At 50.7% G+C, this 26,835-nt stretch overlaps 12 protein-coding genes and 1 non-coding gene across 13 annotated transcripts; 7 read left to right on the top strand and 6 right to left on the bottom strand.

Annotated features, from left to right (window-relative positions):
• Nucleotides 1-653: 653 nt before the first annotated feature.
• An07g02720 (hypothetical protein) lies at nt 654-1,272 on the top strand (the record flags this gene model as incomplete). Its single annotated transcript, XM_059748305.1, has 3 exons — nt 654-667; nt 698-1,112; nt 1,159-1,272. 3 exons carry the CDS (start codon nt 654-656, stop codon nt 1,270-1,272), a joined length of 543 nt encoding a protein of 180 aa, XP_059600892.1.
• A 118-nt stretch (nt 1,273-1,390) lies between these two features.
• Nucleotides 1,391-6,629, top strand: An07g02710 (uncharacterized protein; the record flags this gene model as incomplete). The annotated part of the gene is made up of 9 exons (XM_059748304.1): nt 1,391-1,525; nt 1,840-2,117; nt 2,777-2,882; nt 3,296-3,431; nt 3,525-3,629; nt 4,271-4,394; nt 4,903-5,078; nt 5,537-5,740; nt 6,505-6,629. The coding sequence occupies 9 exons, from the start codon at nt 1,391-1,393 to the stop codon at nt 6,627-6,629; spliced, it is 1,389 nt and encodes a 462-aa protein (XP_059600891.1).
• A 469-nt stretch (nt 6,630-7,098) lies between these two features.
• Nucleotides 7,099-8,316, top strand: An07g02700 (uncharacterized protein; the record flags this gene model as incomplete). Its single annotated transcript, XM_001391316.3, has 3 exons — nt 7,099-7,401; nt 7,474-7,642; nt 7,742-8,316. 3 exons carry the CDS (start codon nt 7,099-7,101, stop codon nt 8,314-8,316), a joined length of 1,047 nt encoding a protein of 348 aa, XP_001391353.1.
• Nucleotides 8,317-8,640: 324 nt separating this feature from the next.
• Nucleotides 8,641-9,994, bottom strand: An07g02690 (uncharacterized protein; the record flags this gene model as incomplete). Its single annotated transcript, XM_001391315.3, has 2 exons — nt 8,641-9,795; nt 9,926-9,994. The coding sequence occupies 2 exons, from the start codon at nt 9,992-9,994 to the stop codon at nt 8,641-8,643; spliced, it is 1,224 nt and encodes a 407-aa protein (XP_001391352.1).
• Nucleotides 9,995-10,330: 336 nt separating this feature from the next.
• Nucleotides 10,331-14,353, bottom strand: An07g02680 (uncharacterized protein; the record flags this gene model as incomplete). The annotated part of the gene is made up of 7 exons (XM_059748303.1): nt 10,331-10,757; nt 10,828-11,471; nt 11,517-11,801; nt 11,862-12,215; nt 12,261-13,336; nt 13,387-13,616; nt 14,127-14,353. 7 exons carry the CDS (start codon nt 14,351-14,353, stop codon nt 10,331-10,333), a joined length of 3,243 nt encoding a protein of 1,080 aa, XP_059600890.1.
• Nucleotides 14,354-15,101: 748 nt separating this feature from the next.
• Nucleotides 15,102-16,311, bottom strand: An07g02670 (hypothetical protein; the record flags this gene model as incomplete). Its single annotated transcript, XM_059748302.1, has 5 exons — nt 15,102-15,161; nt 15,258-15,343; nt 15,488-15,557; nt 15,736-15,898; nt 16,199-16,311. 5 exons carry the CDS (start codon nt 16,309-16,311, stop codon nt 15,102-15,104), a joined length of 492 nt encoding a protein of 163 aa, XP_059600889.1.
• A 307-nt stretch (nt 16,312-16,618) lies between these two features.
• Nucleotides 16,619-18,399, top strand: An07g02660 (hypothetical protein; the record flags this gene model as incomplete). Its single annotated transcript, XM_059748300.1, has 8 exons — nt 16,619-16,640; nt 16,730-16,825; nt 17,258-17,414; nt 17,519-17,642; nt 17,753-17,883; nt 17,963-18,089; nt 18,165-18,230; nt 18,325-18,399. The coding sequence occupies 8 exons, from the start codon at nt 16,619-16,621 to the stop codon at nt 18,397-18,399; spliced, it is 798 nt and encodes a 265-aa protein (XP_059600888.1).
• A 384-nt stretch (nt 18,400-18,783) lies between these two features.
• On the bottom strand, nt 18,784-22,051 carry An07g02650 (uncharacterized protein; the record flags this gene model as incomplete). The annotated part of the gene is made up of 2 exons (XM_001391311.3): nt 18,784-21,790; nt 21,864-22,051. The coding sequence occupies 2 exons, from the start codon at nt 22,049-22,051 to the stop codon at nt 18,784-18,786; spliced, it is 3,195 nt and encodes a 1,064-aa protein (XP_001391348.1).
• Nucleotides 22,052-22,333: 282 nt separating this feature from the next.
• Nucleotides 22,334-22,857, top strand: An07g02640 (hypothetical protein; the record flags this gene model as incomplete). The annotated part of the gene is made up of 3 exons (XM_059748299.1): nt 22,334-22,387; nt 22,496-22,564; nt 22,645-22,857. The coding sequence occupies 3 exons, from the start codon at nt 22,334-22,336 to the stop codon at nt 22,855-22,857; spliced, it is 336 nt and encodes a 111-aa protein (XP_059600887.1).
• Nucleotides 22,858-23,250: 393 nt separating this feature from the next.
• An07g02630 (hypothetical protein) lies at nt 23,251-23,572 on the top strand (the record flags this gene model as incomplete). Its single annotated transcript, XM_059748298.1, has 2 exons — nt 23,251-23,478; nt 23,546-23,572. 2 exons carry the CDS (start codon nt 23,251-23,253, stop codon nt 23,570-23,572), a joined length of 255 nt encoding a protein of 84 aa, XP_059600886.1.
• A 1,188-nt stretch (nt 23,573-24,760) lies between these two features.
• Nucleotides 24,761-24,994, bottom strand: An07g02620 (hypothetical protein; the record flags this gene model as incomplete). The annotated part of the gene is made up of 2 exons (XM_059748297.1): nt 24,761-24,861; nt 24,907-24,994. 2 exons carry the CDS (start codon nt 24,992-24,994, stop codon nt 24,761-24,763), a joined length of 189 nt encoding a protein of 62 aa, XP_059600885.1.
• Nucleotides 24,995-25,270: 276 nt separating this feature from the next.
• On the top strand, nt 25,271-25,341 carry tRNA-Gly (GCC). Its single transcript has one exon. It is a non-coding gene; the product is annotated as a tRNA-Gly (tRNA).
• A 346-nt stretch (nt 25,342-25,687) lies between these two features.
• Nucleotides 25,688-26,487, bottom strand: An07g02600 (uncharacterized protein; the record flags this gene model as incomplete). The annotated part of the gene is made up of 3 exons (XM_001391307.1): nt 25,688-25,805; nt 25,861-26,213; nt 26,311-26,487. 3 exons carry the CDS (start codon nt 26,485-26,487, stop codon nt 25,688-25,690), a joined length of 648 nt encoding a protein of 215 aa, XP_001391344.1.
• Nucleotides 26,488-26,835: the final 348 nt, after the last annotated feature.

The following is a 26,835-nucleotide window of genomic DNA, read 5'->3' as shown; positions in this document are numbered from 1 at the left end:
GAGAGAGTGTGAGAGTGTGTAAGAGAGAGAGAGCGTGGCACTTGGACCAAATGAGTGGATGGTAAACCAAAAAAGAATAAAAACTCACAGGCAGGGAATAATCGGAATACTAATAAAATAACAAAAATAATCATAATAATCATCAGGGGGGCCCACAGCCTGAAGGCTCAAGACATCGGGTTGAGTTAGTGTGGGCTGTTAGCCTTTTAGCGTTGGAAATTAGCTTGTTACAGTCGTCCGTATCTGTAGTAACTGCGCTGTATTGTTCTCTTCTCCTTTTGGGGGTGGGCAATATTAAATCCCTATTTTTGTGTCAAGCTACGGAGTATAAAACCATTAATGATTGTCGCAGGGACGGTAACTCTACTCCCGAGGAGACAATCAGGGACAACGAGTATGGAGTATTACTACTATGGGAGTGGACGGGAAAGGTTATGGAAAGAATCTACGGGCACAGTATTTAAAAAGGGGCGAGAATACTTTCTGTAGTGAGTAAGAGAGACAAGACAGACACAGAGAGATCACTGACAAAAGGATCTCAGACCCGTTTTTCGTTTCCCTACCGTTGTGGTGGTCAGGCGATGGACAGGGGGGGCCGCGGCACTGGAGAAGAAGGCCAAGAAACCACCGGGGTTGAAATAGAAAAAGTCAACATGGACGGCGCAACGTGAGTCGTGAGAACCGCTGAGAATTGCAGCTGTAAGTGGAGTCAAGTGGAGAGAATAGACAGGAACCGCCTGGGCTCTGGAACACTGGGCCAGCAAGCCAGCCTTGGGCTTTGCTGGGCCACGGCGGTGATTTTCCCCTTTGAAACCCTTACGTTTTTTTCATCATCTTCTCACCTTTTCATTTTCATTTTCTTTTTTTGTGTTTGGGGCCTTCCTGTTCCTGAAAGTGAGCTTGGCGTTTACCGAAATTACCCAGAGTCTCGCTGGCCACTCACAATCAGCTCTCGGGCACCAGCCGGTGGGCCATCAAACCTTCCCCCCCGGTCAGGTACACCAATCAGCAGGTGCTGCGCTGCCGAACCATTGCCACAATTTGGCCTACCAGGGAATGTCTCATGTCGGATCTCAATGTTGGCCTGCAGTAGGGAGGGAGGACTGTACAGAGTAAGTAATATTAGCACTCACCTACTCACCTACTATCTCCCAGTAGTCCTCTAGTGAGTCCTGCTCACCGTTCCAGTCTGTTCTGACGGGCGGTAAAGATATTTTCAGCCCCCGAAACCATGCCCCAGTCAGTCTACTTCTCTCATCAAGTGTTCCATAAGTACACCTTTGTTGGTTGAACGAACGGGGCCAACTCATCCAGCAATATGGATGACACATCTTCCCCGGCGGAGTGCGGGAATTCCCTTCATCTGATTCTGATGTCACTGATTCCCCTCATGTTCGAGCAATCAGAGACGAAGTGGCTGCCTAATTTATGTTCATATTGTTCTCTCCGTAGCTGCGTCGTCAATGTCCTTATCATATACCCCGCCTACAACTCAACGGGATACAGGCGATTACTTACATACAGAGTACAATTCTCTCGGCCTGGTGCCCACTTTTCATACTAGACAGTGCACATCATGCAGAGTAATTAAAGATGTCTCTTTTTCACTTCCCTCCCTACGATCTGGCCTGGAACAGGTGACTTCTTGTACGGCCTGGTTTCCACCGACTAGAGCCCGTTGCGGAGCATGCAGACGTTAATCTCAACATGCAGAATAATGATCTGAGACCCTGGCCACGTCTGGACCGGTTGCTCATCGTACATGTCGTCATTCCAATACAAGGACTCTTTCAGATAATTATCATGATGCTGTTAACACCTAACTTGATGAATATGTAGTTGGTTGTTGGAATATCATTGGCTATTGGTTTGATTAGAGACGATGCCGCCTCTGAGCAAAATGAACAAAGAGGGAAAGAGGAAGCCGAGCGCTATCCAATACACTACACGTCTCATCTACATAGCCCACCTGGAACAACTGTCTATCTACACAATACCATCAACAACAATGGGGTATCTAGCAGCCTTGTGTTCATTGGCTGTCCGACCACGGGTACATACGCAGGTACGGAGTACATCTGGTCCAAACGGATATCTTCCTGCATCGCCGTGGCAAGGTACCCCCGACAAGGCGACGCTACCTGACATGGCCAGGTGTTTATCGGTATTATATGCAACGAGGGCGGAATCTTTGATCTGAATCTCATTGGTAGCGCTCTCTGTGTATTCTACACCACTTGACACTTGTTTACAATATCTTCGACGTGTTCGGCGTGGGTAGCTGTGTAGTTTGGGCTCGCCAAAGATCCCACATATTTGCCGAGAATCTTCGGAGGATTTCGAACATTTATTCCCGCCCTACCGGGGTTCTCTTCACCACTGATTGACTGGTCGTTAGCTTGACACGCAGATCCCATGATGGATGTGTTGGCTATCTATTCAAGTGTGACACTCGTTGTTTGGTCCGATTCGGGCTCCTTTAAGATATCGAGCCCTTGCAGGCGATTGCTGAGTTGTGTCAGCCTGTACTACGGCTTTACGGAATCTAATGTCGTCAATCTTCCCAGGTCCTGAGGAATTGGCGTTGCGATAGAATAACCATCATCATTGCCGATGTCGCTCCACACTAGGTGATAGTTCTCATCGCATAGTTCTCTGATCTGAGGTTGCTTAATATCGATCGGAATCTCGCTAACAGGCTGGTCGGGTATGCTGAGGTGGTGTCGCGAGTAGCGGTGTTGCGTCCAACCTCGCGGCGTTTGTTGTTGTCGCCCAGGCTATTGTACAGGTCCTACCTGGCCAAGACCGTCATTAAACCTAGCGTCCAGCTAATTGGTTGTGAAGGGGAGAATCCCTATTTGCATGGATTCCTTCGCGTTGAGGTACCTCAGGCACCAAGCAGTAATACGAGAACAAGCAGCCTATGAGACGGAGGAAGGCAGGCGAGAATCTCCTGGATTGACACCACCAGCCTCTTTTCCAAGGTTCTTTCAGGCTTTCAGCCCCTCAGCCCCCGGGCCAAGTCTTTCTTCCTGGTCATTGCGCCCGCAACCAAGGGGTTCTGGAGTCTACCTAGCAGTAACGGACCCTTTTGCGATAGATTACTATTGGACCCCTGACTGAGACTGACTGCACTGGTAGGTCAGTTGGGAAATGGTTTAGATACCATAGTGGTAATCATACCGTATAAGCGGTGACGGTGTCTACTACTCCAGACTAACCGACTCCTAAGTACTCCGTACTAACTAGACTAACTACTCCGTACTAAGCCAGTGATGGATCCGCCCCATCCCAGCCATGCTTATCGCCGCATAATGCAAAAAGAGACACAGCGCGAAAAAGTGAATCTCGTCCGATGGCGTCCAGCTCCAAAAGCTTGGCAACTGGAGACTTCAACCCCCAATGCGGCCAAGACCGACTCATTAGCACCGGTTAACACGGAGCTCACAACAAAAGGGAGAAGCGCGGTAGATATTCGTTGCTGGTTTGCTTGCGCGGCTTTTATCCGCCGTTTACGTACTCAGATGATGCCAAGTGCCTGCGAGGAAGCCTATCTATCGGACATGCCTATCGCTTGATTCGCTTCAGCCAATCTGATAGTCCTCGCTGCTTCTCCGCATTCTGGATGGGTGAACGGAGGAGGGGAACCGAGAGCTCAATTAATTAGGTGGAGTGGGTGGTGCGCCGCCTTTCTGCATGGTCAACTGTTCGATAAACAACCGCCAGAATTATTTGGCGGCCTATAGTGGGGACAAGAAGCTTTTGGACCTTACATGCTCGATGTTTCTTACTGAGCCAGTCCGGAGAGAGTTGGAACGTTCTTGAATGGACAAGTCCACGGGTGAAGCCCAGTCACTACGCCCAACGCGGTATCTCGACGACAGCTCACAACCTATTTCCACGCATCCGCCTCGCCCGTGTCTCCTCCCGTGGACTAATAGTCTCCTCCCACCCGCCATATTGACATTCGACTATTGAATTCTTATATCGAACTAATTCCCAACGCATCAGCTATTGACGTGTCCTTGCCCAAATGTGGTGCCAGAGATGATGCACTTGAATGTCTGCCAATGATTCGTCGACTCGAGGGCCTTTCTCGTCGATTAGTCAACTGACGTCGGAACTGCAGACGACTGAGATGCGCGCTGAACGGAGAAACAGCAAGCAACTAACGACGCAACTGTTTCAGGCACCGATGTCTTTGTCCTATCATTGCTCAGCTGTACCTGAGCCATTCCAGGTTCCGTTACTTTCTCCGCTGTTCCACTAGATTTTATCCGTCGGAGACAGTTGGGGCATTTGTCTGGTTTCCGCCCCGTTCAGCCGATTCGAATAGTTAGCTTTGAGCAGGGCACCTCGCTGTTTCCAGTCCACCGGTTCAGACGTCACGCACGGTGCGTGATTAATGAATATCGGCATACCATCTGGAGAATTATTGACTCAAGATTGGGTTCGATACTCGCAACTACTACTACCCCTTAACTGCAAATAGGGGTTTCCGAGGCTCTCCTTGACGGATGGCTCGGGCTGAGCGGTTGATACCCACAACATTAGACTAGATGCGAGGCTTGTTCGTTATCTCTTGAATGTCGCTGTGGAGTGATTGGGACTGTCGACTAGTTACTAACAATCCGCAGCTGGGCCAATAGTTGCATCCGTTGCGGGATTCAGACTACAGAGTATTATCCAATCGCATACCTCGATAGAAGCAAATGACCGACGTCTCATGTCTTTGTTATTGATGTCTCAGAGTTAGAGCCAGCGCTGCTGTTTCTTTATCCGCTGTTTACAGAGCACGACTCGAAAGCAAACAACATGCATACATTTCTGCGATAGCCTGACTGGCTGATTGCCTTGTCGCCTTGAAATCTAGGCCTCGATTGCACTAACTTGGCTGTACAGTTGCAACACTCAAAGCAACCACAGATTAACAAAGGCGGTTATGAATACAAAGCCGTTACTATACAGCATGTGGGATTCTGGAACCCTTGGCAGTCCCACGATGTCCGCGTCCATGGGTGCATGCAAGGGACTGTTGAACAACCCGCCTATCGCGGAACCAGTCCGGAACTTGGCCCGTGAGAAATTAGGTTTGCCATGCTGCTGGGTCTTTGGTTGTTATTCACGGGAGGCTTGGCGAATGTTCTAATGGAAGACATGAGAATAGCGGAGTGAATGAAAAATTTCTTGTTGCTGACATGGACAGAAGACTATCACCATGACGACTTCAAACCATCGAGTCTAGCGGAAATTAGGAGAGCGTGAAATCAAGTTGACAACCATGGCTTGATGACTCATATCCCTCGCCTTCAACCCCGTGCAGATCCTGTGTTATGATGCAATATGCAAGTCTTTATTTCCTCCGATGCAAGAGACAACTGTGCCTTGGAACGGTTAATATCCGGAAGCCTGCGGCCTGGAAGCGAGGCAGATGTGGCAATACCAACCAACCTCTCCATAGGCGTGGGGATTTGATCCGGAAGCGATTGCATGAGCAGCCCATGTTTGCTGTGGGACTATCGTGGTATGAAGGCAGATGCGAGGGCTGGATTGCAAAATAAGTTTGCACCGGGGACGTATCGGAGTCAGTGGCAAGGCAAGGGAGATGAGCAGTACTTTTGCCGGTTACAACGCCCAGAACCTTCCCAGTCTGTTGAGAACGAGCCTATCGGCTGTTTCAAGTCCATTCCAACCGGGCCAATAGCACTGCTCTATACACTGTTCCATCATGGAGCCACTGGTAGGATTGCCATGCTATTTACAGCCCAAAGTCTACTTGTACCTGGTTAAATCGGCTCCACTATCCTACACCGTCACTCAGAATCGAGCCCATCTTTTGCTCAAACAACACAAAGTGAACTACTGTTCTAGCGGAGACGTATATTGGTGAAGCATTTCGCGCTGGTTAATAGGAAATTGACTCGCGTGAACATGATCTAGTTAAGGCATTGCCCATCCCTACATAGCCTAGCTATCCTCACTGGATTCGCTCACTCAAGAGGCAAAATTATCAGTTTTGTTCGACTTACTTTGATCATATCAGCCTTTTTACCAAGCAATATACAATGCACACCGCCGATGCCACTAAACGAATCTTCCCTCTGCCCTCATCGCGAAGTCGGTGCTCTCACCGATGTGCAGTCCTTGCCAACTGTGTAGATTTGTCTGCACTTTTCAGACTTGGCGGTGTATTAAGCATTGTTGATCACCTCAAGGATTCAGAGAACGGCTACCAGATATAAAGGACAGAAACTGTCGAGCTGAATGGCAGCAAAATAATCGGAACATGCTACCGATTCAGTTGGTGCATCCAGATCTGCTCTAGTCGGGATTAACCCGTAAAGTCGATATGGTACGAAGTCAGCATTGAATGATCAAGCAGTGAGAAACTGGAACCACTAGGATATGAACATGCCGCAAAGCCAAATATCCAACTATTTAGAAGATGTATTCAGAGACATGGTGGTTCTTGGAATCTTTTCTATCTCGTCGATTGCTGTGTAGCCCTTCTATATTGGATCCTCGGCGTTATTGCACGATCGCCGAATGCTCCCTTTTCGTCAACTGGCGGGATTGTACGACCATCTCTAATTGTGTGTTTTGAAGTGAGAAGTGATGAGAATAACTGATTAGCATCGGTAAGATAAACTAATAGTCTATATTACTCCCCGATTAGATTGTAGTGAGTAGAAAGGATTAGCATGTGAATCACTACTTCCTACTATAACTCGTCCCCTCCTACACTGGACTGAATACCGTCGCCGACCACCAACCACTGAATAAACCCCCAGACCCCAATCCTAACATACCATCTGAAGAATCCTCTGAAAATCCTCCCATGACGTAAAAGCACATTCCAATCCAGCACTTCCATCACCAACCGAGCATATCCGCGCCTCCATCGCACCGAGGCAGACGCTAAGCCGAAGGCTCCGACGGATCGGCGACACAAGCTTGGCGGGAAATCCGACGATAACCTTAGTTCTGCTTCTTCTTCCTCTCCGCCTTCAAATGACTCCTCTCCCCTCTTGACCACCACCATCATCCCCTCAACCGAAAGAAACCCCATATAGGTACACACACACACAGGATACAATCATGCTCCTTCCACAGACAAGACTGTCCGCCTTGCGCGCCCTCCGCGCCACAACAGCACCCCGCTCCAGCATCACCACCACCTCCGCGCTCGCCCGCCTCCTCTCCACTCTCGCCGTCCTCGAACAGCGCGATGGCAAGCTTCAAGCCTCCTCCTTGTCCGCTATCGCTGCGGCTCAGAAGCTCGGTGGTCCCGTGACGGCCTTTGTAGCGGGTGCTGGCGTGAAGGGCACGTCTGCTGCCGAGGCGGCGCAGATTAAGGGTCTGGACAAGGTGTTGGCGGTGGAGAATGAGGCTTATGAGAAGGTATCTTTTATCCTTTATCTACTCATTGAACATGAAATTGGGGAGGGTAAGTGCTGACGAAACATGGTATAGGGTCTTCCCGAGAACTACGCCCCGTTGCTCGTCGAGAACATCAAGAAGGGAGAATTCACGCACGTCGTGGCTGGCCACTCGGCGTTCGGAAAGAGTTTGTTGCCTCGTGTTGCGGCTTTGTTGGATGTGCAGCAGGTTTCGGATATCACGGGCATTGAGAGTGAAGACAGTATGTTTTAATGACTTCGTCCGGTTTGGGGATGGGAATTTGCTCCGGTGTCGGAGACGCACAATTCCTATACAAGTATACTAACAAAGCAATGAACAGCCTTCGTCCGCCCCATCTACGCCGGCAACGCCATCCTGACCGTCCAATCCACCGACCCCATCAAGATCCTCACTGTCCGCGGCACCTCCTTCCAAGGCGTCGAGACCACCGGCGGCAGCGCCTCCGTCACTGAAGGCGTCGACCCCAACACCCCCGCCCAAACCGAATGGGTGTCCGAGGAGCTCGCCAAGTCCGAGCGTCCTGACCTTGGTACCGCTACCCGCGTCGTCTCTGGTGGTCGTGGTCTCAAGTCCAAGGAGGAGTTTGACCGCGTCATCGTTCCCCTGGCTGATACATTGGGCGCTGCCATCGGTGCTTCCCGTGCTGCTGTGGACAGTGGCTTCGCGGATAACAGTCTGCAGGTCGGACAGACGGGTAAGAACGTCGCACCGCAGTTGTACCTGTGTGCGGGTATCTCGGGTGCTATTCAGCACTTGGCGGGTATGAAGGATAGTAAGGTTATTGCTGCGATCAACAAGGATCCCGATGCGCCGATCTTCCAGGTTGCGGATGTTGGGCTGGTTGGGGATCTGTTTGAGAAGGTGCCTGAGTTGACGGAGAAGTTGAAGCAGTGATTTTTCCATCTTTATGTTTTCTTTGTATGATGTGGGTGGGGAGGTGAGGCGATAGATATACCAATGCCATTATGTATTATGTTGTACGCCTGCTCAACATCTGTCTGAGGTTTTATGATAATAACCTGATCTACAAGATGCTACGATCAATAAGCACCAGCACGTCTATACATAACTTTTATTCGACCAAGGGTATTGATTAAGCCCCGATGTATGAACAAGAAGAGAGAAAGAAACGAACACGCGCCGCCGGAGTAAAAGCATAAAAGAGACACCCATTGCTATTCAATACAGCCCGGACATAAACCCAGCAAAAGCAGACAATCAAGAAGTCGACTTTCTCTTCTTCTTGCCAGCACCAGTCGCCGACACCGGAACCGCAACGGCACCATCCTCCAACGCCTTAGCCTTCTGCTTCTGAAGCTTCTCTTTCCTAGCAGCCAGTGACAGCGTCTCCTCATCATCCTGAGCGGCCTTCGCCTTAGGCTTCTTGCTCTTCTTCGGCGCCTCCTCAATCAACTTCTCCTCATCAGCATCGCCAATCTGCTTGCGCTTCTTACCCGCCTCAACAGCAGTCGTCTCCTCCTCCTCAACGACATCCCCGTCCTCAACCCACAACTCACTCGCCAACCAAATCGGCATCGCCATCGTATTCGCGCCCTTAATGTGCAACGCCTTGATATTCCTCCACCCCTTCGTCACGAACTTATCCGTCAACCCCTTCACAACAGCCTCCACATTCTCCGCAACCTGCTGCGCCGAGAACTTGCTCGACCCAACACGAATAGCGGCCGTCGTAGCGGGCGCCAAATGCACCGGCGCACAGTTCAACGCCTTCTCAATCTCCTTGGCCACAATCGCCGGCGTCGCAAACGCACTTTCCTTATCACCTTCACCCTCCACCTTCCTGGCATTCCTAACCTTCGGATCCTTCTTCACCTTCTTTCCATCCACCTTCTCAATCTCCGCAATCCGCACCGGAATCGGCCTCTTACTACTCTTATAGAACACCTTGCCGAGCGTATTCACCAACCGCATGATAATCCGATCATCAGCCAGAAACACATCGTGTTCAGCGAGGAGCTGTCTCCGGCTCTCGAAGCTCTTGTACCGGTCCTTCAGCTTCGAGTATCCGATGACCCGCTCGATGCGGGACGACAAGTGCGCAGGGAACGACGGGTCCGTGACGATGTTCTTCACGCTGCGCTGAGGGTCCGCGGTGATCAGGCAGATGCTGAGAGACGGGGAGGCGTTCAGGCTGTGCGGAATCGGGATCTTGCCTGGCTTCAGGCGGTTCTTGTCCACGATGTGCTTCTTCGTTGTGAGAACGAGCCAGATCGCTTCGTTGTGCAGAGGGGAGCCTTCTTCCGCGTCGCTGTCGTCGTTGTCACCGATAAGGGTCTTCTTCGTGGCGGTTTTCTCTTTCTCGTCTTGTTTGGTCTTGATGTGTTTGAGGAGGGCGGTGGAGGCGCGGGAGACCTAGTTATTCATTATTAGTATATATATATATATGTATGAATTTTTGGGTTGATAGTATGTAATGGGAGGTGTGATATGCGGTGCATGCATGCATGGAATTCAAAACGCTAGTGAAGGAGAATGGACTTACCTGAGTCTTCTCCAACTGGTAGGGTGACCCCGAAGTCACCTTCGTCGTTAGCGCCGTCGAAGACACCATTGTTGCGATATATCGTGGGGAGTTGGTGCAAGTGCAAATGTCGCGATGGGTCTCGATCTCGGGGATATTTTTCTATCATTAAAAAAAAATTCATGGGAAGGCGGTCGCTGTTCTGCCGGCTTGGCGGGTTACGCTTAGTCACCACCCTTGTTCGTCCTCGTCATGTGACTAGGCTTTATAGATAGTCATTAACTGTAACTATTTAATTCATCAAATATGAATAACGCTCTAACTCAATATAGAAATAATATCTACCATCTAAACCCCATAGTACCGGATATCAAGCTGTACACAATACCAAATCATAATCATTACCCGCCCCGCACACAATGCACCCTACAACTCTGCCAGCAACTCTCCCATCGAAATCGGTTTCCTGACCGCATTCGAAAACCCATCATGATACGTCACCCAGACGCGTCTGCCCGCCTTCAACGTCTCATTCTGCTTCGCCATCTCAGGTGACTCATCTGACGGCGGCGGCGTCGGCTCCTTGATGACCCTGCCGAAGAAGTCCCGTTTCACGTTCGGCCCGTGCGCGGGCTTCCTCGCATCGCCGTCGTCCTTGGACTGTCCGTCAGCGGACTTGCCGGAGGCTTTCTTGCCGATCTTGGATGTCGTTAGGGGTTCGGATTGCTTGCGGATGTTCTCTTTGCGGTATTCTTGGTCTAGGACTTGGCGAATCGCGTAGCGGACGGGGGCGGAGCCGCTGGCTGTGGGGGCGGATTTGGTTTTGGAGAATGTGATGAAGGTGTCGAGGGGCCTGTCGGGATTAGTTTGGTTATATAAGGGTTGTAGGGGGTAGAGTGTAGGGGAAGGAAAAGGGAGCGTACGGTTCCATCCGGTAGGCCCATCCTCCGTGGGCTCCGGCGTTCTCGATGCGTACTTTCTCGAATCGCACGCCTAGACCGGCCATCACGCGGACGGCGGCTTGGATTAGGGTGCGTTCACTCTCTTTGCGTACACTGGCTACGCTGCGTTGCTCGCCGCTGCCGCGGACCACGACTGGTTTCACGTCCGGGGAGAGCATCCGGACGAGGTTCGGGATGAGGTCGATGACTAGAGAGTCGGTGGACCGGAAGAGGCGGGATAAGGGGGCTGAGAATGCGGATTGGAATTCTGTGAGGATGGCTCGGTTCTGTTTCTGCGCTTCGTAGGCTGCAAAGTCTGCTCGGGGGCCTGAGAATGGATGTTCCTCTTCTTCATCGTTGATTTCTGGTGCTTTGGCTTTGCCTTGGGCTGTGGCGAAGAGATGGTGGAATGCTACGACAGATTGGCTGAGATAGGCGCTCAGCTCCCAGTCTTGTGCGGTGTAGACCTTGGAGGACATAGTGTCGTGAAAGTGTAGCCAGTCGTAGGCTGCGTTGGGTTTGGAGAGGAAGGTGTCGTCTTGGTAGCTCTGCAGGGGGTAGGACGCAAAGCATTCTGCCACGGCGCGGTCGTGCTCGCCGCTGGCGTCGACCATTTCGCGTAGTCGCTCGATGGCATGGCGTTTCCGGAGGTCGGCGACGCCTACTGGTACTTTGTCCTCGGAGTTGGAGAAGGGATCGCGGAAGGAGTCGACGCCAACAGGTGCATCCGTGAAGCCTGCTCCTTCGGTGAAAACTCGTTCGATGAGATCGCGCACACCACCGCGGTTTAGACCCTTGAAGAAGGCACTGCCACTACTGTTGGCGCTGAGGACCTTTTGTTCCAGCCAGCTTCGGGTCAGCCGTAGCGTGGATGGGCATTCGTTCCTTAGCTTATGCGCCACCCATTCTGCTGCCACGAGAACACTGCGGATGTCGCCTTCTGCCGTTCCGCTGCTCTTGACGCCCCCTTGTTTGCGGCGAGCAAGGCCCCAGGAGGCTTCGCAGAGCCGTCGGACGCCATCGTTGTCGGATGGGATGCCTTCGACGGTGAAGATCCGTTTCATGCGTGTGACGACATTCTCCAATGGCGCTTGGCGGACATGGATGATCTCTGCAACCGAGGCCGCGCGAAGTGGTCGTAGACTAGGATGGTAGACATCGTTGCAGACCATGATCAGCGGACGCAGGAATCGGAAGTTGTCGCCCTTCTTTTTCCTGCCCTTGGTCTGCTCAGTGGAGCCTGACGAATTCTTCTGGTCCAGCAAGACAAGGTCGATCAAGGCTTTCATGAAACCACCCTCACCACCGCCTCCAGATCCGCTGACGACGCCGTCTACTTCGTCGACGACAACACAAACAGGCCGTCCTGCCTTGCGTACCTTTTCCTCGCCGATCTCCACATTCATGCCCTTGACGTTCTCTGTACCCAGGGAATCCCGAATTCTGCCCTTAACCACATCCTTGCTTCGATCATCACTCGCGTTGATTTCCAGCACTTCGTAGCCAGCCTGTCGAGCACATACATGCGCCAACGTAGTTTTGCCTAGACCCGGCGGGCCACATAGCAGTAGAACCTTCCGATGTGTCCGTTCCTCATCCTCTTTGCCATACGGCTTCTTCGCCTTCGACCTAGCGATGTTTGGAAAGACGATAGGTTCCCAGGCCTTCAGCCACCGCAGAACAGATCGATGCGTGCGCTCGTCTCCGATCAATTCAGTAAACTTCCGTGCGCGGTATTTCTCGGTCCACATGGCTGCAGCCAGCTTTGCGCTCTTCTGGTCGTGGATCGGGGCTTCGATAGACGGTTGTACCGTCAGAGCAGGTCGTGATTCGGCGGCCGGGGGGGCTTCCGGCTCATTCGCAGCTCCATCAAGAAGCCTGTGGATATCAATACCGTAGTAGCTCTTCTGAGCCCTCCCAGGGGCAGTCACGGAGCGACCAGCAACAAGTCTTTCGTAGCTGACCCGCGGTGCGGGTTTCTTCAACGAAACATGGTGCGTCTTGCCCGAGCAGGTCTTTATTTGGATTGATCGATATGGTCTTCGTGAGGGAAGTGACGTAATTGTGCTCTGTTCCGGAACGGGAGTGGGGTCAAGGTCTGGCGCAGTAGACGCTGGCCTGGGAGTCGATTCTGTTGGCAGTTGAGACGGCCTCGGGATTTCAGGGAGTTCAACAGGCGGCTGTTGAATAATGTCCTCCTGCACCTGAAACTCGCTTCTTAGTTGCGCGTCGTTAAAGGCATCCCAATCATCATCGTCGTCTGCCTCATCCAAGAATCCGCCCATAATCTTCTGCCGCTTGGGCTCTTCAGTTTGCGATTGCTCTTCATTCTTTCTTTTCTGCGACTCCGGCGACGGAGCGCTCGACGGGAAGGGAGCGGGGGATGCAATGAGCGGCATTCTAATAGCAGATGGAGGAGAAGACGGCAGCAAGGTGAGTGTTCGGATAGGAGAGTAGATGTTCTTCCGCTTGGACGTTCGTGTCGGAGTATCTGATCTCAATCAGTTGATGTTACCCAACGCTGTAGATCGTGGAGTCTACCAGGCCTTATATCCTCGTCACTGCGAAAGACATCAGACAAATTCCACGACCGGTGCTGAATAACTATCCCTTTGCGCGTATTTTCTTCCTGTTGGAAATTCAATGCCTCAAGTTCGTCGGAGAAGGTGTCGGAGGGGGGTTCGGGAGGGTCTCCCTCGGAATGAAGATGGATGGCCGGATCGAAGGAGGGAGGGATGGACGGGGGCGACGTCGTCATCAAAGAAACTCTGCTGTCATTTGGGTTGATATTAATTATTATGGAGTATCTACTCCGGCGTGAATTGATGATGTCGAGTGGGCTGTTTGATGCAATGATAGATTGATGGAGTTGATCTGCGACGCGTGCGACGCGCCGCGGACGCGCTAGTCCCGATTAATTAATGGCCCTTTGTAGCACTAGTGGGTGTGCGGACCCTAGATCTATACAACAGTACAAAGGATGACAGTTTAGACGAAGCAATGATAATTATTCTAATTACAAGAAGTGATGACAAGAATTAAGCGTCCGATTAGGTCTGTGAATCCACAAGCAAGTCTTCCCCAGTCATGTAGCAACAAAATCATCAAAGCAGCTTTTATCCAACTCCGACGCCATTATCATAGCACAAACCCAGCGAATGAACAAAGTCTATATAAAGCACGCGCATATCCTCGTTATAATTAAAGTTCTCTTTCCTCCTCATCCATGTTGTATGTCCAGCACCCAACTGCAGATAGGCCTTCATTTCAAAGACAAGTACGTCGCGAGAGTCGTGTAGTTGGTGGACGGGGCACGGCTCTTTTCTTTGGCAGGCTTAGGTGAGGCAGGCTTAGGCGTAGCTGACTTGGCCTCCTCCTTCTTTCCCTTGCTAGGTAGCCACTTCTTGCTCGTGGCTTTGAGGTCTTTCAATGTTGATGCGGTGGAGGAGACGCTGTAGCTGGAGGATGCGTCATCGAAGGTGGAGGTGGACTTGACTGATTCAGGCATGGTTTCGGTTGTATTTTTCGAAATGCTTGAGGAAGGAAGTGTATGGTTTTGCTGGTAGCACTGGTTACCAGTCTGGGTGGATATATAGTTCAAATGGAGTAGTAGTAGTAGTAGTGGTGGTGGTGGTGGTTGTATAAAGAGTCAAGTAAGACAGTAGATGATGAGTATGAACAGTCACAAATAATCTAGAAGGTTCTTAATAGCTGAGATCTGAAGCACACGAAGCAAGGCTGCCAGGCGGTTTCCATGGTCCTTATATACTGATGCATGCGTCCATTCCGTGATGATGGATTTAGTCCGAAGCCCGCGGAGTAAAATCCACGACGACCCACCCTGACGTCTGAGCAAATGATCGAGGCTTAGCAATCGGACAGCACCCTACATAGTCAGATGCTTAGTTTAGACTGCAACTTATCTTGGTGAATCATCAGCGCAAGCCATTGCTTGGTGTGGCCCACCCATGATGTGGTAGGCCGCATACCAAGGAGCGAAGGGCGTGTGGTTGGGTGTCAACACGAGGCGCTAACCCAGTGCGGTGGCCGCCATTGGGGACGCCGCTCTCTGACTCGAGAAGGAATGGAGGTCAAGATCTGCCTGATATTGTTGAGAGGTGGGTGACGACGCCCTTTGAGTTTGCATTGAAGTGGGATGGCAATCGGTCGGGGTACTAAAACAGCATAGTCGGACTGGTCTCGATGTGGCTTTGGAGTAATTAAGTCTTAGTCGACGTTGTTAAGGCGCGCCGAGCCTACGATGACTCAATGCCTGAGGTTGTACCGTGTGTGACGCAGCCAGACAAAGGCACTGCCTTGAGCAGGCAGAATCTGACACATGTTCTATCATAGCCAAAATCATATTAGCTATGGCTAAAGTGTAGTCTAGAATGCTGCCTGAAGTCGAGAACCGTAAGAGATGTTGCTATTCCGACTCCGATGCACGAGACTTCAACTCCGAAACTAGTTCTATTCCGAGCCAATGAGATCCCGTGCCCTAGCAATTATTGCAGAAAATTCTATATTACCCAGCATCGGACTAACCTACTTTTGAGTGACTATAATATACGAAAGTATGTTTAATTAACTGAGTGCCTTGTCGGAATTGAATCGTTCAGTTTGTCTAGAGAATGTAAAGTACGATACTCCGCATCCAGGCGAGCTGTGCCACGATTCTTCAATCCCATAATTTCTTGTGCATGCCGCTCGTTCTAGTGTCAATCACTTCAAAGTCGCCTCGTATTCCGCTTAGAAATCTCTGTGGATAGTGAGTTGGTAATAATTAACCTCCTCCCCTCTTCTTTGTCTTCAACATTGTATAAGCCACCCACTAAAGCGCTTACCACCATATGATCGTTTACAGTCCCTTTGAATGTCCGACTGCTTTACCCCCTCCGAGCTGGAGGTCTTGACGCAATAAGTGTGGGAAAGAACACGCTGATATTCATTCTTAACAGTATCAAATCGAGTCTGTTCCCCTAAGCTGATATCTCCTAAGAGAGCATTCAGAGGAGAATCCAGAAGCAGAGAGGTTCGCGTTAAGAGAGCAGACCTATTCTATCCTGAATATCTTTATATACTAGCTTAGCTACTGGATTGATAGCATGACAGAATGCGAACCTTCCTGCTTCTGGATTCTCCCCTGAATGCTCTCTTAGGAGATATCAGCTTAGGGGAACAGACTCGATTTGATACTGTTAAGAATGAATATCAGCGTGTTCTTTCCCATACTTACTGCGTCAAGACCTCCAGCTCGGAGGGACTGCACCGACTGTCATGTTCAGGGGGGCTTTGTTTTAGCGAGCCTCCTATTGATGTCCAGAAGCGGTTCTTGTAGCACTTGCGTATCTACTGAGGCCAAGAAAATGTAGCTAGGAGCTGTTCCTCAGTGGACTCAGCCGTCACAGGCTCCGTGTCTATGATCCCATTGTCGAAATATTTCGAAAGATCGTTGGCCGACTCCATTTGCTCTGACGTGACGTGTAGCCACAGGAGTACGAGAGACAGGGAAGAGCCGATATTTTCATCACGATCTAACATATCAATATATATTCAGGATATTGAAAGTTGAGATGATATTTTCTCGTTAATCCTAATGTCCACAGAAGCTGCTTTGAAAACCAGGGGCTTCTTCTTCTTCCTGCAAGGAGTATCTTAGAGTTAGTAAATGCTTGCTGGGCAAGGTAGAACGCTTACTAGTCTTCTTTACCTAGTCACTGACCGAGTGCGGACACTTTCCTCTATTCATTTACTATTCTAGGTATGTCAGATAATGGCTCGCTTGTTACTAGCCAGTAAATATGAGTGCTTAGATATCAGAAAGAGTGGTCTCAAATTGCCTAGTCTCTATTTCGCCGGAAAAAAGTCGAATAAGCTGCACCAGGAGGAATTGCTAACTGCCCGCAAATAAGTGGTTTCGTAAGCCTGTTGATCTTCTTCGCAATGTCTGCGATGGTTCAATATCAACTTCTCTGCGTCGGTGCGTTTTCTCATTTTCGCTATCCGTCTGGAGTAACGGCCTCTCTATCGATAACTCGTTTCAACGCAGCTTAGTATTGCTCTTCCAGTGTCGGTTACCCCTTCTTTGGTAGGATACCTTTCTTGTCGGCTTCTTCATACCCTTTAACATCACAATTTTTTTTGAACCCATTTCGTCTTAAATGGCTTGTTATACCCTGCGATTGTTGTAGCCAGGAGTTCCTTTAGTCGCGACGAACTTGCCGTTCGTATGACGCTTTGCATCGTAGGTAGGGAGGGATCTTTGCCGGATGGCACCTTGCCTTGTTATGTTACTGGCCAATGCAAGCTATCGTACGCAGCTTGCCATTTTGGATCTAGATCGCTGATGATATGATGCGGTAGCAACAACTGGCCTGACGAAGAACCGCCGCGATGATTTGGGCGTTAATAGGCCCATCAACGCAATTGCGTGTCAACATTGTCCCCTACATGTCTCCTAGTAGTAGATATGCGACTATGCTTTGCTCAATGACACGTATCTTTCTTGAATGGAACGGTATCAGCAGACCCCTCCCGACTTTGGCTGCAGATATGCGAGCGGGATGGAGGTTGAAATAAAGGGCGGCTCAAAATGAGGCTCCGGGTAGGCTGTAATAACCTCCAAATAGGGAAAGGTAGCCCTAAGAAACGTTCCTTGGAGAACGAATACCAGACGAGGTGCGGGGAAGTATGTTAGGACTCCGCCATATGTGAAATCGGGGGTTAAGCTTGATGTGAGGCAAATTAGGAAGATGAAGGCGAAGGATCGGAGAACGAGGCTTTATAGCAGACGAAGGGTCTGATGATGTGCCTATCTACGTGAAGATTCCCAAAAATACCCATCCGCAGTGCACGGAAGGCATAAAATGAGGTATGAATGTAAGGAGCGAGGCTCTAGTTGGTGTAGGTCTTATTGAATGATAGAATGCAGATTCACACAAAAATCCAAGTGCAGATGCAGTCTATACGTGGAATTGGCTGCTCAGAGTCAAATCGACCAGGACTAGGTCTTCCGTTCGTTCATCCTGAGTATTATCTGTCTGTGCGATAGTAATGAGCTTAAGTGTCGAATGGTAGATGGCGCTCATGGGAGCCACTAGCTGCTCGAGGCAAACAGGACATCCAATAGAGTAAGAGAACAGAAGCTCGTACTAGTCCAAGAGGGTAGGGGGGTGATGAATAACCAAGACGCATATGTCGCTCCAGATCCAGAAAGGCGAGGATGCAAAAATGAGAGAAAGAAGGTATAGGAAGAGGCCACAAAGGCACAGTGTCGGGTAGTAATATGCCTTCTTGCGGTAGAACCTCAACTATCGCAGGAAATTTATAATGTGAGAAATCGCATGGCTGCTTGGCGGTGTGCTTCCTGGAGGGGTATCTGTGAGGTGAGTGCTTAACATAGCTGAAAGTCCTTTGAAAACTACATATTTAGTACTACTAAGTGCTACAGTGATACTAGTTAGTAGAAAGATGCAGTAGAGATCGCGTAAGGGTAGGATGCTTCGCAATGCCTTGAAGCAAAGAAGTGAAGACGATGGGACTTCTCTAGACTGACACGAGTAGGGTAGATCACTGTGCAACGCTTGGTTATGTCAAAGAATGGTCAGGCAGTGGGTCTGTGTGGTGTGGTGAGGTGAGGCTCTGCTGATGAAGTCCGAGTTCTGCCATTCTTCACCGCCAACATCAACCTCACCTGAACCTCAACACCAAGTCTTGGCAAACCCGCATCGACATATGGATCGCAACAAAGTCTTATATCTAGCGCAATATTAAAGCAATTCGAAAAACAAACTTATCTAACGGTTCTACAAGCATTGCTGCGTCTTCCTATCAAGTTATTTTACTCGGAAAGCACCAACTTTTGGTCATTAAGCGAATTTTGATTTCATACGACCGTAACCTCTATAAAAATCGTCCAAACGAGCTACAACCTCAAATTCAGATATCCTCGTCGTCAGAAACATCCTCTCCACGCTTCTTACGAGCCATACGCTCCTTTCTCTTCTTTCTAAGCTCAGCAGAAGTGAGCTTCTTCTTTTTCTCGACAACTGTCTTGTTGCCCATAGCATCGACCACCTCCTCGGGACCATCCTTGGCCTCAAGACGGGGACCGGAACCCTGTCCCTGAACCCAGTTGTGACCGGAAGGAGTCATCTTACCGTCGACGACGGCCCAGACTTCCTCGGTGAGGTTCTCAGTGAACTCACGGGAGTGAGTGATGATGATGACACCACCCTCGAAGCTCTTCAGAGCCTTGGACAGAGCACCCAGGGAGTCACGGTCCAGGTAGTTAGTAGGCTCATCAAGGACGATGACGTGGGGACGCTGCCAAGAGCAGGCAGCAAGGACGACCTTGACACGCTGACCACCGGACAGACCGCGCATGCGGGAGTGGGAAACCAGCTCAGCATCGAGACCGAACTGCTCGCAGTGGGCCTCAATCTCCTTACGGACGAGAGGACGGAACTGACCGCTGGCAAGGGCCTCCTTCTGGTCAACCTCGGCAACCATCTTGGCGTGGGACTGCATGATCTCGTTACGGGGAATCCAGGCGTTGTCGGTGGTCATCATGGGAGTCCAGCGCTCGCTCTTCATGCCGATGTTCTCACCCAGCGAGAACGAGCACTCGTACTCGTAGCTGTTCTTGAACTTACGACGAGCGTGGATACCAATGACACGACGGAACTGGCCCTCGATCTTGTAGATCTTGTCCATGGCCTTCTCATCCTCGTCGGTGACGATCTTGTTGGCACGGTCCATGGTCTCACGGTCCTCACCGGTCTGGAAACGCCACTGGATGTACTCGGAGGGAGTGGAATCGAGGTGGTTATCAATGTGAGCGAAAGCGTGCTGCTTGATGTAGGCGATACGGATGTTCTCGTGCTGGTAGACGTCACCAGTGGTGGGGATCAACTCACCGGTCAGGACGTTGACCAGGGTAGATTTACCAGCACCGTTGGGACCGATGACGGCAATACGGGAGCCCAGGGAGACCTGGAAGGAGATGTCGGTGAGCTGGGGCTTGGGGGTGCCGGGGTACTGGAAGGACATGTTGTTGACACGGATGATGGCCTTGGCCTTGGTCTTGACACCCTCAAGGAAACCGGGCTCGGGGAACTTGAACTCGAGCTCGGAGGCACCCAGCTCGTAGTAGGAGCGAGCAGAGGGGACACGCTTGACGAACTCGCTCAGGTTACCACGGTAACGCTTGAGCTTGAAGCGCTCGTAGTGGACGACGTGCTGGATGACGTTGTCCAAGAACTTGCTGTCGTGGGAGACGATGATGGAAGTGCAGGGGGAGGTGCACAGGTAGTTCTCCAACCAGGCGACGTTCTTGACGTCCAAGTGGTTGGTAGGCTCATCGAGCAGCAGGATATCGGGGGACTCGAAGACGGCACGGGCCAGAGCCAGCTTCATCTTCCAACCACCGGAGAGGGAGGTGATGGGACCCTCGAACTGCTCACGCAGGAAACCGAACTCTTCGAGCTTGGCCTCAACGTCCGCCTGGCTGGTCTCGACACCGACCTCGCGGAGCTTCTTGATGGTCCAGCCAATGACGGTCTGCTCAGTGTCGGCAGCATCCAAGTCGTGCTCGACGTAGACGGTCTTGACCTCATCCTTCTTGGGGAAACCCTCAAGCTGCTCGTTGTTGATGGCACGCATGAGGGTGGTCTTACCGGTACCGTTGGGGCCGAGCAGACCGTAACGCTGACCACGCTTGAGGCGGAGGCTGGTCTGGTTCAGCAGAATCTTGGCACCGTAGGCCAGGGAGAAAGTGCAGTTGCACAGATCCTCACCCTCCTCCTCGTCGGAGAGAACCTCATCCTCAGCAGCGGCACCGGGGGAGGCGCGCTTGCGGAGGGTCTCGACGATGGGCTTGGCCTCCTCATCACCGACGATGGCGGCGATGTAGGGGAGGGCGTTCTGGGTCCAGCTGGTGACCTCAGCGTCCTTCTCGTCGACGAGCTGACCAGCGATGGCAGCAACGTAGGTGATGACGGACTCGGCCTTCTCAGCCTGGGCGGAGAACTTGGAGGAGAGGATCTCCTTGAGGATAGCGGAGACGGTGGAGATGTCACCAGCGGTGGAGATCTCGGGGATCTTGCCGTTCTTGACATCACCGACACGGCACAGGGTATCCAGACCCTGCTTGGTCTTACCACGAGCCTCAGGATCGGCCAGGGTCTCGTAGTTCTTCTCGAGACGGGGCATCAACTTGGGCAAGAAGGGAGCGACAATCTGGGGGTCCTCCACAAGCTTACACATGTTGTCAACAATGACAGCGGACTTACGCTTGATGGCAGTCTCACGCTCAACCAGACCACGGTCCAGCAGGGGAACCATGATGGCGAGGGTGGGTCCGGTGACATCGGAGACGAAAGTGGTAGCACCGAGCAAGTGAACGGTCTCGGGGACGTTCTCGGGCTTGGCGATACACTTGATGAGCTCGGGAATGAAACGCTCGATATCCTTGTTGACGATCAGACCGCAGACCTTCTCCATGGTAGCGTAGGCAGCCTTCTTGATGTCGGCCTTGGTGTCCCACATGGCCTCAGAGACAACGGGGATGAGCTCGGGGACACGGAAAGAGAGCTGAGCAGGGGCAGTCTCAACGAGAGCGTTGATGCACTCGAGAGCAGCCAGCTTCTCCTGCCACTTCTGGGCGTTGGCGAGGGACTCGAGGATGGGGGGAAGGACAGCCTTGACGGCGTTGCCGTTGACACCCTTCACGATGGCGAGGGCAGCACCCTGGGCGGCGTTCTTGACGGGAACCATCTTGTCACCGACGGCGGCAAGGACGGGGCCGAGGAGGGTGACGAGGTGAGGCTCGACACCAGGAGCGATAGTGGCGTGGGAGGCAATAGCACGGATACCCTCGCAGGCACGCTCACGGACAACAGCATCCTTCTTGTTGCTGAGCTGCTTCTGGAAGGTCTCGACAGCCCTGAAAAATTTTTCACGTTAGCCATCCGCCACCTAGACGGCATAGCGGGGTATCTTGTAGAGGTTATACATACTTGAGGGGGAGAGCCTGCTCGGGGATAGGGCCGCTGAACAGGTGGGCCAGGTTGTCGGCAGCAGCGTTCACCTCATCCTGGGAGGAAGAGATGTTGAGGTTCTTGATGAGGTCCTCAAGGACAGCGACAGACTGAGCAGTCTCCTTGCCGGAGACAGCAGGAACGGACGAAACATCAACAGCAGGCATTTTGTTCGTGAAAGACGATATCGTAACGTCGGAGAGAAGAAAAAGGAAGAAGGAAAAGGAGGAGAAAAGAAGCGAGAACGGGTGGAAAGCGTTCTATTAGGGTATCTCGATAAGAGGTGGCGGGCCCACGAAACCGCGTCTGGAAAAATTCACAGGACGCAGCAAACGCTCTAACACGGCCGCACAAGCGAAATCTATTTTTTTCGTCTGAAAGACGACAAAAAAACAAAACAAATTTTTTGAAGATAGAGGAGCAAACCTCTTAGAAGAGAGAGATGAAGGATGGAGAGAGAGAGGGAGGGAGGAGGGGGGGGAAGCGAAGGTGGGTGGAGGAAAGTGATATTTATCGCTTTGTGGCCTGCGTTTCGCCGCCCAACTTTTTTTCAGTCCCGCCGCCAGTCCCAGAAAATCTCTTTTAATGAAAAATTTTTCGCTGTTCCTTAGAAATTGTCCCGCACTAACTTCGTTTCCGGTGTAGCGGCGATGGGCTGTCGAAGCAACCAACCGTGGCTCGTGAATGACCCAATCTGCATTCGCTGATTGGCTGGATTCCCGTCTTTCGCTGAGTCAGCTGCGTTGAACCCTCAGCCAAGGTTGCCCTGGTTGCTGCTCAACCATCACGTTGGCTCCATCCTCACGGCCTTGCCTGCTGCCATCATGGATCATTGAAGGTTATTTCTGGCGGTCGCCTCCCTGCCGCTCGTCCCGACTCTTTTCCGTGCGGGAATCAGCGGAGATGGAGCAGTGGGAGCGGACATCTTGGAGGATCATGGATAGTCTTCCCCGACCGATATTACCCCGTCTAAAGGGAATATGATTATTTTTGCATACTTTCTAGTTTGTATCATATGGGATGGGCTGCCAGCCAATCCCCTTTCAGATCATCAAGCCATTTGCAAGCATCAACAAGTGCCCCTTTCTTTGACAGGGCTGAGAGGGCCTTGAACACAGCCGGTTTCTGTACAACCCTTTCCGCCCCTTATCGGTGCTTCCTAGGATACTTGGAACGTCGCAGAATCCTCCCTACCACAAGAAGTATCTAAAAAACCGCCTTTCATTATAACCGTGGTGGCGCTGCATGCTGGCGCATCCCTTGAAAATGTCCTTGACACGCCATGACTCCGGGGATGCAACCATCCTGATAGATAGCGAGATGATAATCCACTGCGGCCGGTTAGTCTCCGCCCCTCCTTGTAATCATGGCTTGGTTGGCCCTGCAGATACTGCTGCTTTTCATGCCGGTCGCCACCTCTGATCATTCCGGGGGTGAAGTGGCGCAGCCCCCCTTCAGAAAAGGAATAATAGAAGGGGAAAAAAAAATAGAAATAAAAATAATCAAGAATTTTTACTTCGTTAGAGTTACCAAGAGCCATGGCCCAGAGCCAGATCGTTCTCCGTTTTCGCCCGTCAGCCTAGACTGGCTCAAGGTATGAATAACTAATGGTTATTGATGACTGGCTAGTCTTAAGAGTGAGTACTGAATTGTCCTCACAGCTTTGCTACGCTGGCATCCACATGTGAAGATGTTTACTCCGCCATAAGCGAAGCAAGCCTGACAATATTTTCCCCGGACTTGGGATGGGTAACGGTAAGGTGCAGGCAGACCTGGGGAAATCCTGCCCGAAGCATAACCATGTTGTCAGGGAAGGGAGCATTATACTTTTGCGCCCGGAGATTGCTCCCCAGAGAGTCACGGAGGCCTTGTTATTGCCAAACACAAAGGGATGGGAGACTAAACATTCTCAGGCATAATTCCGGGGTTCAAGCGTCGCAACTCACGCCTGAAACAATGGTTTATTGCAGGAGACGACGCATCACCGCCATTTGTCTGACTCAGGCTTTTCTCACCGCATTCAAAAATAGATAGCTATACTTAACTTTTTTTTTTCTCTCTTTTTCTTTATGTTTGTTACTGATTGGCGTGTTGAAACCTTCACAGCCCATCTTCAGTGACATCCAGACCTGCCGCCTCAGCCAACAGGGGAGCCGTGCCTTATGATGTGCACCGTCAGAATATGGGGGCCCCTCTCTTATCGCTCTTATCGACTATTGAATTTTGAGTTCAATTTTCTCCGGATCCCCTTCCTTTCCTTATCCCCCGCGAAAATACCCAAATCTGTAGTGGCAACTGGCAACCACATTATTGCCACAATAATGGTGGAAGTAGGAACCTTCTTTGCACCTGTGAGCGCTATTCGCCCATGATGGTGGGTCGACACGTTGTTCTTCTACCGACACCTCGCAGTTTCTACAGTGCACATCCAATACTCTTCTCTTCTCTCGCGAGATGGCAAATCTTTTAAAAGTGTTTGACAGATACGAGTCTTCCTCTACGTTCACTAAATATCATGGCTATCTCATGATGAGTCATTCATAACCAGACTTCCATCGACACATTATCCATTTTGGTGTTACCTCGGGTGTAAACCTTCAGCTCCCTTGGTAGGGCAGATTTACTATATTCTGGACATCAAACGACACATCAGCTACTGGCTATCAAACAATCGCATCGCGTCGCTCTTGCCAAACGCCTTGTATTACATATTACTCAGTTCCGATCCGCGACATCGTGCAGTAATGAACAAAGTCAAGCTAGCTCTAGACTCAGGTCCTTCCGACTCATCTACATCTAACCATGGAAGAGTCAAGAGGCTGAGTACTTGAAGTAGCCAGCGCCACAAGGATAATCATGTTCTAGATCGCATTCATCTACTTCAATTCTAAGCTCATCTTAACATCAAAGCCGTGTTCTCCGTTCTTCATCATATTTACTTGCTTGGGACGTAGCACGGGTGCTTCGCGCTTCAGAACTGCGTTAGGAATATTGACAATGCGCAAGAACCATCCTTACATACCTCTGGCCTTTGCCCAACTCATACCGTCTGATGCTTTCATAGCTTGGACACATCTACGTGATTCAGTTAGGGCATGGCGAGGACACATGACGACGGTCTTTGATATATCGTGATCTATAGACGGTAGATTCCGAGACCGACTGACGAGATACGTACATCGTAGGTAGTTGTTGTACTTCAGGAAGATAATTGTATGGTCGCAGTGGCACTTTAACAAGGGACAGTTTCTTACATGCAAAAAGATACCAAGAGATTCAGAAAATAGCTATCTGGATTCGTTTCGTGTACTCGTATCATGGAAATTATTGAGGATAGATTAGTTGCTGGAATAAGTAACAAGATTTGAAGGATTCTGATATGAACAGCATCATTGGTCTAGTGGTAGAATTCATCGTTGCCATCGATGAGGCCCGTGTTCGATTCACGGATGATGCACTCGAATTTCCTTTTTGGCTTTTTTGTTTTGGCTCCCGTCCACCCAAACATATCCCTGGACCTATATCCGACAATGGTATAGCCTCTTTCTTCGTTATTATAGTCCCTGCTTGAAGTTGCAGAGCTACGGGACACTACTACATACCAACCCTTCTAACACTAGTACTCAAATAACCCCTCTATGATGCCAAACAAGATATCTTGCCATTACGCACTGACTCGTCGACTGACAATCTGATTTACGAATACAGGAACATGTTCCCTACCAGTAATAACGAATAACCAAGGGAGTATTCAACACAAACAGAACATAAAGGAAAAGCATAAAGACACGGCCCGCACTCAACTAATCACTATCGCTAGAGGAACTTGAACTCGAGCTTGAGCTGGAACTGGAGCTCGAACTTGACGCTGACCGACGACCAGAACCCTTGCCATGGTGCTTCTTCTTATGCTTCTTACGTCTGGTAAAAGCACATATTAGCGCATGTATACAGCCATCATCACTGGTAGACTCACAGTTTACTTGCGATACTCATGCCTGCAGCTCCTGCCAATGCACCTCCTGCGACACCGAGCATCCCACCTCCCAGTTTGTGACCTAAAGCGCCTCCACCTACCGCGCCTGCTGCATTCGAGACAAAACCCTTTTCACCCTCGGATGGGTTTGTCGGAGGAACAGGCTCTGACTGCGTTTGATAGTAGGACGCATTCTGGCCTTGCTGATGCGAAGGCTGTGGTGGATAAGGCGAGTTCTGCTCATGCCAATATTCTCCACCTGGTTGCCTTGCGTCGCAGGGAGGTGCATAGCTTGGCTGATTTTGTGCAGGATAGCTGCCGGGGAATGGGTTCGCATACTGATTGTTGGTAGGCTAAAGGAATAATCAGCTCGTTAACTTCATGGATGCATTCTCGACACATAAAGCATGCGAATACGGAAAGGGAAATATTGAGCAGAGATGGACATACAGGAGTCGGGTTGTGTGCATACTGCGAAGGCTGTTCTTGCTGGTATTGTGGTGAGGGATAACCGCCAGGGGGATCTCCGTATCTGTATCCAGCAGCTTGCTGACCATGACCATAGTAGTCATACTGGGGATGATCGTTCTGGTTATTGTAGTAATATTGGTGGTATGGATCCGACATGATGGATAGTAGACAATGTGAATATCGATGTTGTCACCCAAAGGACTTAGAAGAGATGCAGCACGTAGTACAATATGATCTATGGAGGCACATAAAATGACGATGGTAGGAGGGAGGAGGGAGGGACTGGGTAGTCGTGTGGTTGCCTCTTTGTCCTATTTACAGTTGCACTTGCCGGTCTTACTAAGAATTGCTTCGTGGCACCATTCAAGTATCCCGCATAATGCTCGATGTCCGTGCTTCTCGACTTCGTCATTTCCTTTGCACGAAAAATATGCTTTAGTCTGCTGGCACAAGAACAACCGCCCTCTGATATCGAAAGCTCAACCCGTTGCAGCAGTTAAGATA

The sequence above is a fragment of the Aspergillus niger genome (assembly GCF_000002855.4).
Source record: "Aspergillus niger supercontig An07".
Lineage (NCBI taxonomy): Eukaryota > Fungi > Ascomycota > Eurotiomycetes > Eurotiales > Aspergillaceae > Aspergillus > Aspergillus niger.
The sequence above is the reverse complement of the archived record's forward strand: the minus strand, read 5'-3'. Positions and strand labels throughout refer to the sequence as shown.